The sequence below is a fragment of the Euleptes europaea genome, chromosome 4 (assembly GCF_029931775.1).
Source record: "Euleptes europaea isolate rEulEur1 chromosome 4, rEulEur1.hap1, whole genome shotgun sequence".
Taxonomy (NCBI): domain Eukaryota; kingdom Metazoa; phylum Chordata; class Lepidosauria; order Squamata; family Sphaerodactylidae; genus Euleptes; species Euleptes europaea.
Genome location: NC_079315.1, coordinates 13,937,089 through 13,954,463, shown reverse-complemented (window position 1 = coordinate 13,954,463; position 17,375 = coordinate 13,937,089). Strand labels below are relative to the sequence as shown.

At 45.5% G+C, this 17,375-nt stretch overlaps 2 protein-coding genes across 2 annotated transcripts in view; both read left to right on the top strand.

Annotated features, from left to right (window-relative positions):
- Positions 1-17,375, top strand: part of LOC130476546 (T cell receptor beta chain MC.7.G5-like) — a 92,796-nt gene that overhangs the window by 29,594 nt on the left and 45,827 nt on the right. The window lies entirely within an intron of this gene.
- Positions 8,360-16,338, top strand: LOC130476795 (cationic trypsin-3-like). Its single transcript, XM_056848794.1, has 5 exons — positions 8,360-8,399; positions 10,054-10,219; positions 12,331-12,587; positions 13,130-13,266; positions 16,189-16,338. The coding sequence occupies exons 1-5, from the start codon at positions 8,360-8,362 to the stop codon at positions 16,336-16,338; spliced, it is 750 nt and encodes a 249-aa protein (XP_056704772.1).

Genomic DNA, 17,375 nt, shown 5'->3' with positions numbered 1-17,375 from the left:
GTTGTAATAGCAGGAGATCTCCAGCCACTCCCTGGAGGTTGGCAACCCTACTTAACTGTCTCAACTCAAGTATAGCCAATAGTCAATAGTCAAATATATCTAAGGTCAAAGACAAGCAAAATCTGATACAAAGCCAAAAAAAAGTGTTAAAACTGTCAAACATTATTAATACAGTAAAATAATAATTCCCTGATCTAAATACACAGGCTACTAGGTGCTACACCAACATTACAGGCATAGACATATCTATTTACATACTTTACTTACAGAGATCGATATCGATATATCTAGATCTATATATGCATACTTGGTGTTAACAAAGATTGCATTTAAATAGACATAGAACTCTACACAGGGAGTGCAGTTAATAAAAAAGATAAATTTAACAATCAATAATACTTTAGGCCACCTTCTGTCTATTAGACATGCCAACGTGCAAAATCTTGCCACCTTAAGGGTAGTTTCATAACTAGGGTTGCCAGGTCTCTCTTCACCACTGGCTGGAGGTTTTTGGGGCGGAGCCTGAGGAGGGCGGGGTTTGGGGAGGGGAGGGACTTCAATGCCACAGAGTCCAATTGCCAAAGCGGCCATTTTCTCCGGGTGAACTGATCTCTATCGGCTGGAGATCAGATGTAATAGCAGGAGATCTCCAGCTACTACTATCCTAATAATGGAATAAGTGAAAATTGGATTATATTAGGGGTGGTTCCAGCAATGAATTGGGGGGAGGCTTTTGCACAGTCATGTATTGAATGGAAGAGGGGCTGAGGAAGAATCAGAAACGGCCGTCTCCCCTTCTTTCCTTGACATTTGGTACCTGCATTTTCCCTTGTACCTGGCTGAAGGACATCTGAAAATAAGAAGACATACAACAATATGAATTCTTACAGGCTTTTGTACTAGCATTGGACTTTTGTAACACATGGACGGTGTTAGTAATCACGTGTTACTTACCTGGCTATTCATAGCTATTAGGATAGATACATAGTTGTACTGTCATTGATTTTGTTTGCCATGTTGTGTAGCTTGTATAATATAGCATTTTGCACTTTGTGATACATTTTCGCTACTGTGTTTGCTTCCTTACTACCTGGAAGTTGGCAATCCTATTCATAACTCAAGTATAGCAATGACATCCGACATGCCCAGTTTCCACCCATATTGATGCCGTAAGTGGAGCCTGCCTCTTGGTGCCTGAGAAGGAAGTGCACCTCAAAGCTCTACACAACACAAGCTTTTTCTCGCAACAGAGATGAGGAGTGTCTGGTGCATGGCCCTTTGCCTCCTGGAACTAGGTAGGTCCTCGGCTCAAAATATTTGCTTCTTTAGTGGTCGTTCTACTGTTTGCAATCTAAATTACAAACCTGTTTTTCCCCCCCTCTCTCTTCTGTTCCAGGAAGCTCAAATGCTGAGATCACTCAACCGCTGAGTCTAGTTCTGCAGGAAGGGGAAGATGCCCACTTCGCATGCCGTCAAACAAACAATCATGACCACATGTACTGGTACCGGCAGTATGCAGGTCAGGGCCCTGAGTTCCTCTTTTACTTCTTTAATAAAGAAGAACAACTGAGAGGCAACACTTCGGAGCGATTCACGGCTAAGCAGCACGAGAAGTATCAGCTGAACCTGAACATTTTGCGTGTGAAGCGAGAGGATTCGGCCGTGTATCTCTGCGCCAGCAGCCAAGACACAGCGCTTCAGAGTCACCGCCACTTCCTACAAAAACCTGCTCACGGCATCACATAGAGTGTGGCTAGAGAAGAAGAAGAAGAGCTGGTTTTTATATGCCGACTTTCTCTACCGCTTAAGGGAGACTCAAACTGGCTTACAATCGCCTTCCCCTCCCCACAACAGACACCCTGTGAAGTGGGTGGGGCTGAGAGAGCTGTGACTAGCCCTAGGCCACCCAGCTGGCTTCATGCGTAGGAGTGGGGAAACAAATCCATTTCTCCAGATTAGCCTCCGCCGCTCATGTGGAGGGGTGGGGAATCAAACCCGGTTCTTCAGATCAGAATCCACCACTCCAAACCACCGCTCTTAAGCACTACACCACGCTGGCTCTCTGGTAAGCAGAGTTTACCATAGAAATGCAGGATTTCCTACCTTAAGCACTACATGATGCTAATTTATGGGCCAAGGTGGTTGTATCTGCATGGGAGTCTTGTCGGAGTGGGGGGCTCCACCGGTCAACGGTCTCCTCTCTCTATTTTCCCCCACCCCTCTACTGATTTTCCTCACATAAAGTGATCATGTAGAAGTCCCATGATTTACCATCCTTGTGTACCAGCCGCACCTGCTTTACCGCACCTAAACTCGGTTCCCACGAACAGCATGGTGAGCCTGTGACTGAGCTGTACCACTTCGGATCGAAAGGGGGCACTCATGCGTTTGGATATTCCTTAATATTAAAAGAAAATCAAACAAAATGCATATGGAAAATAACATGCCGGGTTGAATGCTAGGCTGGAAGACTTCTCCCTGGCATCTCTGCGTGTGTTTGAGTGTGTGTTTGTATGTGTGTGTGTGTTGCAGCCAAATTCCTTCCTTCCTTCCTTCCTTCCTTCCTTCCTTCCTTCCTTCCTTCCTTCCTTCCTTCCTTCCTTCCTTCCTTCATTTATTCATTCATTCATTCATTCATTCATTCATTCATTTATTTATTTATTTATTATTCAGATTTATAGCCCGCCCTCATTCCCAGCCAAGTCAGGGCTCAGGGCGGATAAGGACCTTTCAAACACACAAAACCATTGGCATCACCACATATTTCAAGATGATCCCTTCGCTCTAAATCTGTGAACAACTTGTGTGTTAAGTGCCGTCAAGTCGCTTCCGACTCATGGCGACCCTATGAATAACTTACTCATTACTAAAAGGAGGTCTGAGGGGAAACTTGGATAGGAAAGTATGGATCACGACGGACAGCAACCCAAGGAGCCTCTCACTAATTTCCCTGTAAAGTTGTAAGGACTGTACGTTCTCTGGGATACTGGAAGGCGCTTGGTGAAAACAACTGCAGCTTGGGATCCATGGAGAGCCGTGAAGAACAGTTGCAGTCTTTCCATGACTACCGATTCCTTTTTTCCAACTGCTGTTAGAAGGCTACCCCATAGAGTTTTCAAGCAAAGAGCCATTCAGAGGTGGTTTGCCATCGCCTGCCTCCGCGTGGGCTCAGAGAGTTCTGAGAGAACTGTGACTGGCCCATGGTCGCCCAGCAGACCTCATGTGGAGAAGCGAGGAACTGAATCCTGTTCTCCAGATTAGAGTCTGCCACTCTTAACCGCTACACCATGCTGGCTGTCATCTGTTTTTAGGTGTTAGGAATTTTTGGGAGTACCATTCGGTCATATGAATCCCCATGTAGTCTGTAGTTCAGATGCAGGATTAACACCTTGTCTAGGGCTGACAACCTCCTAGCAGGGTCTGGAGATCCCCCAGAATTACAACTGACCCCTAGACTAGAGAGATCAGTTTCCCTGGAGGAAATGTCTGCTTTGGAGGCTGGACTCTATAGAATTATACCCCACTGAGGTCCCTCCCCTCTCCAAATTCTGCCCTCCCCAGGATCCACCCCCCAATCTCCAGGAATTTCCTAAAATGGAGTTGGCAACCTTAATCTCATCTGCTGTTTTGGAGAAATGTGCCTTAGCGGTGCAGGATCATAGTCCAATAGCAGTAGCATGGAAGGGAGAAATCCTCCAGGGGTCACCAGGGTAGGCCCCGATTGCCCTGGAAGAAATACTCCCGCTGAACTTTCATATTGAATGCAACTCGTTTTAAGATGGCATCTTTGTCAGCCAAATTACTGGTTACCTTGGGAAATCTGTGATATAAAAACTAACTCTTCTTCTCCTTCTCCTTCTTCTTCTTCCTCTTCCTCTTCCTTTTCTTCTTCTTCCATGCCTCAATTACAATAATTAAAATATGTTTGCACCGATTAATCAGCCAAGGGTTGAATGGATTGATCAAACAATTAAAGGTGACGGACGACCCCGGTGCCACTCATTTTAGTGCTACAAGAAGAGCAGTTAACTGCAGTAGGGCTGCCAACCTCCAGGTGGGAGCTGGTGATCTCCCAAAATTACCATTGATCTCCAGATGACAGAGATCAGAAGAAGAAGAGTTGGTTTTTATATGCCGACTTTATCACTTAAGGAAGAATCAAACCAGCTTACAATCACCTTCCCCTCCCCGCAACAGACACCCTGTAAGGTAGGTGAGGCTGAGAGAGTGTGACTAGCCCAAGGTCACCCAGCTGGCATCATGTGTAGGAGTGAGGAAACAAATCCAGTTCACCAGATTAGTGTCTGCTGCTCATGTGGAGGAGTGGGGAATCAAACCCGGTTCTCCAGATCAGAGTCCACCGCTTCAAACCACTACTGTTAACCACTACACCACGCTGGCTCCGTTGTTCCCCTGGAGAAAAATGGTTGCTTTGCAGGGTAGACTTTATAGCATTATACCCAACCTTCCCCAAATCCCGCCCTCCCCAGGATCTACCCGCAAAATCTCCAGCAATTTCCCAATTCGGAGACAGCACCCCTATGCTGGACCCTGAGGAGGAAGTAACACACCAAACCCAAATAAAGTGCAAGTCAGAAGCTTACCCTGCTGTAGGGTTGCCAACCTCCAGATAGTAGCTGGGGATTTCCTGCTATTACAACTGGTCTCCAGCCGACAGAGATCAGTTCACCTGGAGAAAAATGGCCGCTTTGGCCATTGGACTCTATGGCGTTGAAGTCCCTCCCCTCCCCAAATCCCGCCCTCCTCAGGCTCCACCCCCAAAACCTCCTGCCGGTGGCAAAGAGGGACCTGGCAACCCTACCCTGCTGTCATATGAACGGAGATGTGGATCGGCTGGGGTGTGCTCCTTGGCCTCCTGGAAGTTGGTAAGTCTTTTTCGGGCTGCAAAGGTGACTCTTCAGAGGATGCTCTCGAGTTCCCAATCCGAGCTGCTGTTTTCAACTGGTATTACCATCAAGATTTTTTCTTCTCTCTCTCTTTTTCTCCCAGGGTGCTCCAGTAAAGTGGTCACTCAACCATCAAGCCTGGTTTTGCAGGAAGGTCACCTTGCCCATCTTGAGTGCGACCCGATTTCAGGGCACAATGTTATGTACTGGTACCGGCAGGATGCAGGGCAGGGGCCACAGTTTCTCTTTTTGTTCCAGAATAATGAATTAATACAATCCGGCGAGAATCTTAAACGTTTCACCGCTAAGTGGCCCCGGACGGGGAGCTGTACACTGAACATTTCAACCGTGAAGCGAGAGGATTCGTCCGTGTATCTCTGCGCGAGCAGCCCTGACACAGCACTTCAAAGTCACCTCCTCTTCCTACAAAAACCTCAGCGTGTGTGATGTGTGAGGCTGCGACCTGATGTTAGGAGAGAAACGTTGACGGGAAGGGTAAGCTAACCCTCTTTCCTGTTCTCCCCCATGTGTGTGTGCGTGTAAAATGCCATCAAGTCACAACCGACTTATGGTGACCACAGCAAAGGGCTTTCAAGGCAAGTGAGAAGCGGAGGAGGTTTGAGTGCCTTCCTCTGTGGAGTCTTTTGTGGTGGTCCCCCTTCCAAGAACTGACCCTGCTTGGCTTCTCTGATGAGATCGGGCTCTACCATGCCGCCATCCCTCTCTGCTCTCTCCCACGCATTCCCATAATTTCATCAAACTCAGGTTTGGGTAGGACTGCCAACCCCCCAGGTGGTGGCTGGAGATCTCCTGCTATTACAACTGATATCCAGCCGCTAGAGATCAGTTCGCCTGGAGAAAGTGGCCACTTTGGCAATTGGACGCTATGGCATTGAAGTCCCTGCCCTCCCCAAATCCCGCCTTCCTCGGGCTCCACCCAAAAAACCTCCCGGGAGTGGCGAAGAGGGGTCTGGCAACCCTGTACCACAGCACAATCTTACTCACCCAGGAGAGATGTGGACCAGATGGTGCGTAGCCATTTGCCTCCTAGAACTAGGTACGTCCTTGGCTCAAGATATTTTTCTGTACAGGTCTCACTACTCTTTTCAATGAAAATTACCGACATATTCCTCCCCCTCCTTTTTCTTCTTCTAGGAGGCTCCAATGCTGAGATCACTCAACTGCCGAGTCTGGTTCTGCAGGAAGGCGAAGATGCCCACTTTGCATGCCGTCAAACAAACAATCACAACTACATGTACTGGTACCGGCAGAACACAGGGCAGGGCCCCGAGTTCCTGTTTTACTTCTTGAATAAGGAAGAACAACAGAAAGGCAACATTTCGGAGCGATTCACAGCGAAGCAGCCAGAGATGTACCACTTGAACCTGAACATTTCGCGTGTGAAGCGAGAAGATTCGGCCGTGTATCTCTGCGCCAGCAGCCAAGACACAGCGCTTCAGAGTCACCGCCACTTCCTACAAAAACCTGCTCACGGCCTCACATAGTGTGTGCCTGCAGAAACTGAGGTTAGTAGAGAAATAAGGATTTCCTACCCTGACCGTCTCATCATGGGGTTTTCAGGGTAAAGGTTGTTCAGAAGTGGTTTACCAGTGCCTTCTTCCGCTCAGTACTAACCAGGGTTAGCTGTAGTGGCCCTGCCATTGTCTACAAAGGATCCTCCACCAGTGTCACCTTCCACTAATGCTGCTGCCCAGCAGCTAACCTTCAAGGATTCCTCTGCCCCCATCCCCATTGGAACCACCTGCTCTCTTCTGTGGATGTGGCCATTGATTCCTTACGGGGGTGGATGCATCTTCGTCTGGTTTCTCAGCTGAGACCGTTCCATCTTGAGTGACTGTGCTAGGAGCTTAGTCTCTTGACAGAGTCTAGACCCCTTGCGGTATTGCTCTCAGCTTCCCTGACACACACAAACCCCCTTACCGCGTTAAGGTGTGCATCTGAAAGGTAGGACATTTTGGAGGACATTGATACATAGGGTCGCCATGAGTCGGAAGCAACTTGACAGCACTTAACACACGCCCTGACCGTCCCACATCATGCTAATGTATGGGCCAGGGTGGTTGCATTTGCATGGCAGTCTTATCGGGGTCAGAGCGGGGGGCTCCACCAGGCAATGGTTTCCTCTCCCTATTTCCCCCCACCCCTCTACTGATTTTCCTCGCATAAAGTGATCATGTACAAGTCCCATAATTTACCATCCTTGTGTATGCAAACCAGCCGCACCTGCAGAAGGTTCCCTTCACCACACCTAACCTCAATGCCCACAAACAGCAGGTCACATGGTTAGCCTGTGACTGAGCTGTACCCCTTCAGAGTGAAAGTGGGACTTGGGTTTGAATATTTTAATGTATTTAATTATCAAAACATTTATATCCAGCTTTTCTTCTTGCTTCAAGTTGGCTTACAATAATAATAATATTATATAGACAAGTTGGGGCCTGCGAAGCTTGCAGATTCCTCCCATCCCCCCCTGCATTGCGGCCCCCCACATTCTCCTCTTCCCCCAGCCCCATTTTCTGCCAGCTCGCCTAGTGCTGATCTGAATGAGCACGGTGTGACCAGGCCTCCCCCTCTTCCCCCAGGGTTGCCAACTTCCAGGTATTAAGCACAGGAGCGAAAAAACATATAACCAAGTGCAAAGTTCTATTAAGTGCTACAACATAAAAAAAAAAAGCAATGTAACACATCAAGATATTTACAAACAAAGTAATGCTATCCTAATCCAATACATACAAGGCGAAAAGTCCAATTTAATACATTATCCTTATGTGAATCCTCAGATTTCAAAAGTTGAATTCCACCCTGGTCCAAACTGGTGTTTCCAGGGAGAAACAGAAGAAGAGGTCCAAACATGGTACCACCAGAAGAAGCAGAAGGGGATACGGCCATTTCGAATTCTTCTTCAGTCCTGCTTCTAATCCTTAACACGTGAATATAATGAATGTAATAGTTCACAATAAAATATTTTTCCACAATAGTCTATGACTAATATTATATAATTTCATAAGCATACTTACAATTCAGCAATTATTCATGTACTTGTACTGGAACATTTCCATTTGTACAAAAAGCAATGGCCTGTCTTTTGGATGGAGAAAGCCAATCTAACCTTATCACACTGGTTTTGAAAGAATACCATCGGTTGCCCATTTTCCAGTTCAAGGTGCCGGACCCTTCATAACCTGGCACCCACACAGCCCCCCCTGCAAAGATGGCCCTTCCGAATCTCTGATGTGACAGGAGTTGATCAGTGCAGTTAGTGGTCAAGGTAACTCTGATAACGCACTCAAAGTTCTTCCAAGACTCTGGGAAGTGAAAAGCTGCCACAGCCTTGGGAGTTGGCAAGATAAGGCCTGTTGGTGGGTATTTAGGATGTGAAGCCTTCCCTAGCAATCTCCTCACGAAGCAGGTAGAGGGTTGACGGAGACATCATGAAGTTTCTTGTGCTCCTTGCCTGCCTGGGCGCAGCCGGTGGGTCTATAACACCATTTCCTCTTGATCTTATCGGAATCATAGGTTCTGCTAAATTCAGCGTGACCTATGCACTCCAAATTATTTGTGGCCTTGTTTGGAGGGCATACCGATACCACACTGATGGGTCACCGTATGAAGCTCCTATATGTTGAGTAGCAACATTGGCCGGCTTAAGCCCAGTATTTTTCCTGGCGGTAGCTTTCTATCACGGAGAGATGCCTGAGATACTTCTAAGTGGAGATGTCAGGGGCCTTTAGGATCCCGTGCATGCAAAGCACATGCTTTGCCACTGAGCCATTCTGAAAGAAAAGAATGACTGGATGGAGATTTGAACCCAGGACCCCCAAACTGGAACTCTTTTTTTAAATCTAAGATTCGTTGTTTTAGTGATCAGGAGAAGCTTTCTTTTCTCCTGCCCGACACTGTTACTTACAACATGTCTCTTTTCGCCCTAGTGGCCAGGAAAGTTCGAGCCAGCATTTCAGTTAAACCGGACAATATTTGTATATGATTTAAATTTATTTTTGTGCTTGATTTTAACTGTTTTCTTGTTGAATTTGATTTGATTTTGTCTACTTGATTGTAATGGCCTTTGGCTATATACAATAAATCTGTACCTACCTACCTACCAATTGAATAATAGATGGAACGGCAGCAGTTTGAACGAGCAGACAGAATTCGCTTTCCCTCCTGACTTTGCTCATATTGTTCTGGCGTCCCCTTTTGACATTCTAGCCAATGGAGGTTTTAACATTTGAGCTACGTGAATCTGTTTGAGCAACATCTGTTTTTAACCTGCTGTGAAAACCTGTCTGGTAGGGGATGAATTTGAACCTAGGAGACCTCAAATTCAAGTTCTTGTTCACCTCCAAAGATCTGTGTGCATCTTGCTAAAGTGCTACTTAAGCCTAATCTACCTTTATCTGAGTTCTTCTGAGGCTAAATGAGTCAAGAATTTCAAAATACTTGGCCGTATTCACAAGGGTTACATGTGTTATGTGCCGTCTGGTTGCTTCCGACTTATGGCTACCCTATGAATTAATGACCTCCAAAGCACCCTATTGTTAACTGCCTTGCTCAGGTCTTGCAAACGGAAGGCTTCCTTTATTGAGTCAATCCATCTCATGTTGGGTCTTAATAACTGGCATTTTTCTTCCGTGCTTCTCTTTTCCTCTTGGCAGGCGGTGGGCTTTTTCCTCTTGTTCTAAACATCATGTTATCCAGGCTGCTAACAGCGGCACTTCAAAACAGAAAAATTGATTTTTCTAGGCTGGAGTTTTGGAATGGATAATCCTGTTAGTGTGTTAGAAAATCTCATTATTTAAGTATTAGAATACTACCGGTTGTCTCACTCTGGTTAATCCAGATGATCGATGCCTTTGTGACCCGTGAATCGATCTTCCGAATGTTGACGATATTAAAATGACTTTTTTTTTTACAGCTTCTCTCAAACGTTTACAGTCTTCTGTTAGAATAATGATGAGAGATGATGAGAGGGAGGGCATCTTGGCCATCTTCTGGTCACTAGGGGTGTGGAGGGGGGAGGTAGTTGTGAATTTCCTGCATTGTGCAGGGGGTTGGACTTGATGGCCCTGGTGGTCCCTTCCAACTCTATGATTCTATGATTCTAATGTGATCTTGCTTCCTACAGCTGCTTTCCCCTATGGTGGGGATGATGATGACAAGATCGTAGGGGGTTACGCCTGTCTGGAGCATTCCATCCCCTACCAGGTGTCTCTGAATGCCGGGTACCACTTTTGTGGGGGCTCCCTCATCGACAATCAGTGGGTCCTGTCGGCTGCTCACTGCTACCAATCGTAAGTGTGGAATAAGCAAAGCTTTTTTACTGCATTGTTTAATTCTGTCCTTTTAGGAAGAATTTTTTAACAGTTAGATGCCCCAGGAGGTCGGACCAGAACCAACGGGTTGAAATTAAATCGAAACAGTTTCTGTCTTGACATTAGGAAGAATTTTCTAACAGTTAGAGTGGTTCCTCAGTGGGACAGGCTTCCTTGGGAGGTGGTAAGCTCTGCTTCCCTGGAGGTTTTTATGAAGAGGTTAGATGGCCATCTGTCAGCAATGCTGATTCTGTGACCTTAGGCAGATGATGAGAGGGAGGGCATCTTGGCCAACTTCTGGTCACTGGGTGTGTGTGTGTGGGGAGGTAGTTGTGAATTTCCTGCATTGTGCAGGGGGTTGGACTTGATGACCCTGGTGGACCCTTCCAACTCTATGATTCTATAACCTTGGGTGAGATAAGTTGGAAATCTTGTTACACAAAAGATGCTGTACATTTAGGAAAGATTAAAAAAATACTTCTTCATATAACATGAGAGAGCCAGCATGGTGTAGTGGTTAAGAGCGGCAGACTCTAATCTGCAGAACCAGGTTGGTTTCCCCATTCCTCCACATGAAGCCAGTTGGGTGACCTTGGGCAAGTCACAGTTATCTCCGAACTCTCTCAGCCCCACCTACCTCACAAGGTGTCTGTTGTGGGGAGAGGAAGGGAAGGAGATTGTAAGTCGGTTTGATTCTCCCTAAAAGGTAGAGAAAGTCAGCATATAAAAACCAACTCTTCTTCTTCTTCTTCTTCATGCTGCTCACTTGTAGAATTTGGTGTTCCGGGATACAGTGAGGGTCATTAGCTGAAGCCCTTTTCACAAGTTACAGTGAATGCGTGTACAATCTGTGTACAGTATACAATTTATTTTTCTTCATATACACTTCAAGCGTCATGTTATGTTCAATGCATGTACTGTTCACAATGTAATTCAAACCCCACATTCATTCAGGTGATGGTCCCTGGCTTCATTTGTAAAGTAAATGTGCATTGGCTCTTTCTTACAAACAGGTATCTGCACTTACATGCAGGTTGTACATGTATTCACTGTAACATGTGAACTGGGCTTGAGGGGGCTTGAAAACAAGTTCAGGGAAATTAGGCCACTCTTTTGCTGTTAGACGTGACAGCAAAATAGAGCCTCCGGATTCAGAGGCAGTCTACCTCTGAATATCAGATCCGAGGGATGATGGAAAAAGGCTATTGCCTTCATGTCCTGCTTGAAAGCTTTTCAGAGGCATCTGGCTAGCAACTGCGGAGGAAGAAAATCAGGAAGCTGGATTAGATGGCTCTATTGTCTGATGCATCAGGGTTCTTCTTGTGCTGTAAGGCAAAGTTCCTCAATGCTTTTGATCCAAAATCTAAACTTCTTTCATTTTTATGGGGTTCTTCCTTCAAGTATCAACCATCTGTTTGCTGGATGTGCACAGAGATTCTTGCAGTGTGCTGGTGTATAGCTGCATGCAAAGAATTGTGGACCAGGGCAATTGGATATTAAAGCTCTTTTGGCCAAAATATTTCCCCTTCCCCATCACCCTGCTCCAATACAACTCATTGCCTCACCTGCCAAATCGACCCGGAAATTAAGAAGAAGAAGAATAGTTGGTATTTATATGCTGATTTTCTCTGCCATTTAAGGGAGAACCAAACTGGCTTACAATCACCTTCCCTTCCCCTCCCCACAACAGACACCCTGTGAGGTAGGTGGGGCTGAGAGAGTCCAGAGAGAGCTGTGACTAGCCCAAGGTCACCCAGCTGGCTTCATATGTAGGAGTGGGGAAACAAATCCAGTTCACCAGATTAGCCTCCGCCGCTCATGTGGTTGAGTGGGGAATCAAACCCGGTTCTCCAGATCAGAGTCCACCGCTCCAAACCACCACTCTTAACCACTACACCACGCTGGCTCTAAGGCAGTTTAGGCCGGCACAGTTGATAGGGGAAGGATTAGCAAAACTTGCTGGATAGAGAGAGGGTTCTGGCATCCACTGGAAGATCCTCTTCCATCAGAGGAAGGCTAAGCAGAGTGTCAGGATACCGCAAGAAGCTAGCGCGTTAATTGCATGCTGTGTTGTACCTCTGTTTCCCCAGTGGGCAAATCCAGGTGAGACTCGGGGAGCACAACATCGACGTGCTGGAAGGCTCTGAAGAGTTCATCGAAGCCGAGAAACAAATCCGCCATCCCGGCTACAGCCCGAAGAACATGGACAATGATATTATGCTCATCAAGCTGGCCACCCCCGCCACCTTGAACTCCCGCATCCGACCCATTTCCTTGCCTTCCCGGTGTGTAACGGCTGGGACCGAGTGCCTTATCTCGGGATGGGGAAACACCCTCGGCAACGGATGTGAGTATGGAAGCGTTTCTCTCTAGGGGTGCCAGGTCCCTCTTCGTCGCTGGCAGGACGTTTTTGGGGCAGGGTTTAAGGAGGGGAGGGGCTTCAAGGCCATAGAGTCCAATTGCCAAAGCGGCCATTTTCTCCAGGGGAACTGATCTCTATCAGCTGGAGATCAGTTGCAAAAGCAGGAGATCTCCAGCTAGTACCTGGAGATACTTTGGATTGTACCGCTTCAGACTGCGCACAGGGGTGGGGCACATGTTTGAATTCTTCCTCATATAAAACAATCTGTTGGAATGAAATATAGCAGGTCTGACTGGTTACTCCAGAACTCCTATCCCCGACTTTTCAGAGTGCGAAGTGAGGGTTTGTTTGCTTGTTTGCATGCAAACATGCGATTCTCCCCACCACCACCACCACTTGCACTCTAAAGTGGTTCAGTCCCAAGAAGGCTGTGTCCCTTAAGTCCACAGTACAATATATGTTCCCGCTCTCTAGTTTCCAGGGGGTCCCAACATGTCTTTATTCTCTTTTCTCTCCTCGTCTGGCAGATAACTTGCCAGAGCTCCTGCAGTGCCTGGATGCTCCAGTTTTAACGGATGCCGAGTGCAAGGACGCCCTTCCTGGGAAAATCACTTCAAACATGATGTGTGTGGGGTACTTGGAGGGTGGCAAAGATTCCTGCCAGGTGAGATGCCTTTTCTCAGGGAGGAAAAATCTCTTATGACCTCTGAACTCTAAAACGTCTCCTAACTAATATAATGGTCCTTTATGCATGGGTACTTTGACTCACGTTCAGCCTTGGACTGACTCTGTTGTTCCCAGAATTATGTATGAATTTTCTGCCCCTTAGAGATGAACTCGCAGCCTGCCCTCGCAATGTCTGGGTCTTCCCGGTGCTGTTAAAATCCAATTCTTTGATCTCTCCTGAGATCAGCCTGGGTCAAATTGTCCTCATCTCCCTGCAGAAGCCAAAATGTGGTTCAGGGGAGCTGGGGCGTGTGTGTGACATTTTTCTCATAGTAAGCACTACAGCCAATTAAAACGCAGCGTTTCAAGGGGCAGGGACTCAAATGCTTCCTGATTCAGAGTTCTTTCTGAGCAGACATTTGCCACATAAAAATGAGTTTTACAATGATGCTTGGGTTTCTCCCTCTCCCACCCTGTTCCTTTTAAAGAGCTCCGTTTTGTGAAATGGTTTGGGTTTCCACTGAGGGGAGAAGGGAACTGGATGTTTTTCTCACAGTAAGCACTACAGCCAACTACAAAGCAGCATTTTCAAGGGGCGGGGACTCAGACGCTTCCAGATTTGAGATAGTGATTTTACTGGTGCATAGCATTTTTAGGATTCCCAACAGAAAAGTGTGGGTCTAACGAGCATCGAAAGGTAAAACTCTCATACATAAAAGACCAATATGCCCTTAAGACACACCATCTAGGGTAAAACAGCTCCAAAACAGAGATGGAAAGAGGAGTGTTCCTGCCATCCAGCAAAGGAAGCACAGCATTGTTCAGTGCCAACACTGAAAACTTCCATGCACCTGTGATGTTTGGTGCCTCTGAAAGTGTTTAAAACAGCTGGCTTCTGGCTGCAATGAGAGCATCCAGAATTCAAAATGGAATCACATTCTGGAAGTTGGAAACCTGATGGAATAATGTGGCTCTACCAAAACATTACGATGGGACTTGAAAGGTTCTCAGAGTCTCAATGCATTATTGGGAGGAGGGGAAACCTAAATTATTCTGAAGACTGAGTGATTTTGGAAGAATGGGAAAAAGGGGGGTGCCACAATGAGTCCTCTGAAAGGGAGATATTCCTTATTAATCAGAGTGAAAGTCTAATCTCTGAATCTTGTCCTATCCGGAAATTCAACTTTTCTCTCTAAGTGAGAAGTAGCAGGTAGGCATGAGAAACGTTCAAAAAGAGAACCAGCGTTAAAATAATTGGAAGCTTTATTACTCATATGTTTCATAAAATGATGTATAATCAAAATTGAGTATGGTTGGATATAATTTTATACTAGAGATGTAAGCATTAGATATTGATTTAAAATATGTAGTGAAGGCAAGTATTATTGTGTTATTGTTAAAATATTAACAATATGGAGAATGAACGAGCAAGTAAAAAGCTCAGAGGATTTATTATTAAGAGGCTAGAAACTTGGCATAATACAGTTTATAAGGAGGATGGAAAAAGTATTGTAATTCTAACAACTCTCTGTACGACTACCCAGAACCTTTTTCTTTTTTTCGATGTATTGTTTTGTATTGTTTTCTATTTTCCGTATTTTTCTGTCTTCTATTTTTCATTTCTGTTTCTATTTTTATTAAAATGAAATAAAAGTCTTTAAAAGAAAAAACAGAACCAATGTTAATGGGGAGTGGCATAGATTTTCCATCATCAGACTGACCTCCTTTGTCCTGAGAAGATCCCAAAGGTTTATGTTTTGCCTTTTTCTAATTGAAGAAAGCCCTGACCTGGATGGCCCAGGCTAGCCTGATCTGGTCAGATCTCAGAAGCTGCTAAGCAGGGTCCGCCCTGGTTAGTATTTGGATGGGAGACCACCAAGGAAGACCAGGGTTCATGTGCAGAGGAAGGCACTGGCAAACCACCTCTGTTAGTCTCTTGCCATGAAAACCCCAAAAGGGGTTGCCATAAGTCGGCTGCGACTTGAAGGCCCTTTACACACACAATTGAAGAAAAAAAGAGAAAAGGGGAACAAAACCCAACCTAGAAAACAGAAGCTGGGTACCCAAGGTTGGGTGGGATGAATAAAATATATAGATAATAAAAATATAATTTATTTAAGGCACCATGTCAAGATAAAAATTATTATACCAGACGCGTTTCGGCCTATTTGGCCTTCCTCAGTGGTCAATTGAAACCCATGTAAAACATACCCACATATTTACAGATATATAAACATATACAGACAATCACATATCAGACCAGGCATGTATATAGGTTGTATAGTATATTTCCAATTATACAAACATCCGGTTAGATTGTCTACAAGTTGTTATACTGGGCTGTATATGTCTTCCATATAAAATGTGTGCAATAATCAACCTGGTAAAACAAACAGGCCAAAATGCGTCTGGTATGTGGAAAAGACAGTCATGCTAGGAAAAGTTGAGGGCAGCAGGAAAAGAGGAAGACCCAACAAGAGATGGATGGACTCAATAAAGGAAGCCACAGCCTTCAATTTGCAAGATCTAAGCAAGGCTGTCAAAGATAGGACATTTTGGAGGCATTTCATTCACAGGGTCACCATGAGTCGGAAACGACTTGACAGCACCTGACGCGCGCGCGCGCACGCGCACACACACACACGGTTATAATATATCTACCTTAGGAAATGCCATTGTGCTGTTTTAACAATTTTTAAAATAATTTTTATCTTGACATAGCACCTTAAATAAATTATATTTTCATTATCTATATGTTTTATTTATCCCAGCCAACCTTGGGTACCTGGTTGTGGCAAATAAGCAATCAGCCTTTTTGTAATTCCCAGCTTGCCTTTTTCTAATTCCAAGTTTCGCAGATATCATGAACCCAGGGTCAGCAATCTACATACTAATGTTTCCCTCCTTTCTTTTCCCACAGGGGGATTCTGGTGGACCCGTGGTGTGCAACGGGCAACTCCAAGGCATCGTGTCCTGGGGGGTAGGGTGTGCCCTGAGTGGTTACCCTGGGGTATACACCAAGGTGTGTAACTACGTGGACTGGATCCAGGAGACAGTTGCCGCCAACTAAAGGATCTGTCGCCTGCCAAGCTTGCTTGGGTTATTTGCTGCTTCTGTAATCGAATTCAGCATTGCTGCAGCAAACAGCATATGGAACAAAACAAATAAAGGCATATGTGACGGCACCATTTGTTGTCGCCCAAGTTATTAAATCCCGACGTTATAAATATTTTATTTTGAATCTTATTTTTAATTGAACCATTGCAAAAACACAATGTGGCATGACTCTTATACATCTGGCTTCAGTAGTGTCTTTCATTAGCACAGCCCAGCTTGGATCACACCAAAAGACCCTGCACCCTGCTTTTGATAATGTTATTCAGCCAGATTCTTTGGGGAGCCCCAATTGAGGTAGGGTAGTCATAGAAAGAAGGAATGGTCCAAGAACACCTGGCGAGATTTTCCGTGGCAAGTAGGGATTTGATTCAGGATCTCCCCAGGCCTAGTCCGATTCTCTAGCCACTACACCGCACTACCGCTCAGGTCTGTTTCTCATATTTTATTCAAATATTCTAGTTTTGAGGCATTGATGGGAGTCCTCCAGATTCTAGCACATATAGTTCTATGGAATACTAATAGAATAATACCTCATTTTAGTACCTCTTATTTAAGTAGAAGAACATGCCACAACCAACTCATAGCAATCCCCATACATGGGGCGTTCCAGGAAAGAGATCAGCAAAGATTGCCTTCCTTTGAGTAGCAACCCCTGTCTTCCCTATAATTCTCCCATCCATGTACTGACCATACCTAACCTAGAGTCACCTGGTTGGCCACTGTGTGAACAGACTGCTGGACTTGATGGGCCTGGGTCTGATCCAGCAGGGCCTTTCTTATGTTCTTATGTTCTTAACCCTGCTTAGCTCCCAAGCTAGGGTTGCCAACCTCCAGGTAGTGGAAACAAATAAAACACCTCTATACACCTATCTTAAGATGAGAAATTCAGTATAGGAATAGCTGTAACTAATGCCAACAGTTTTGAGGCTATATATTTACAGTATGTGGTAATATACCCACCAGCATCACATATTACCAACAACACATGTA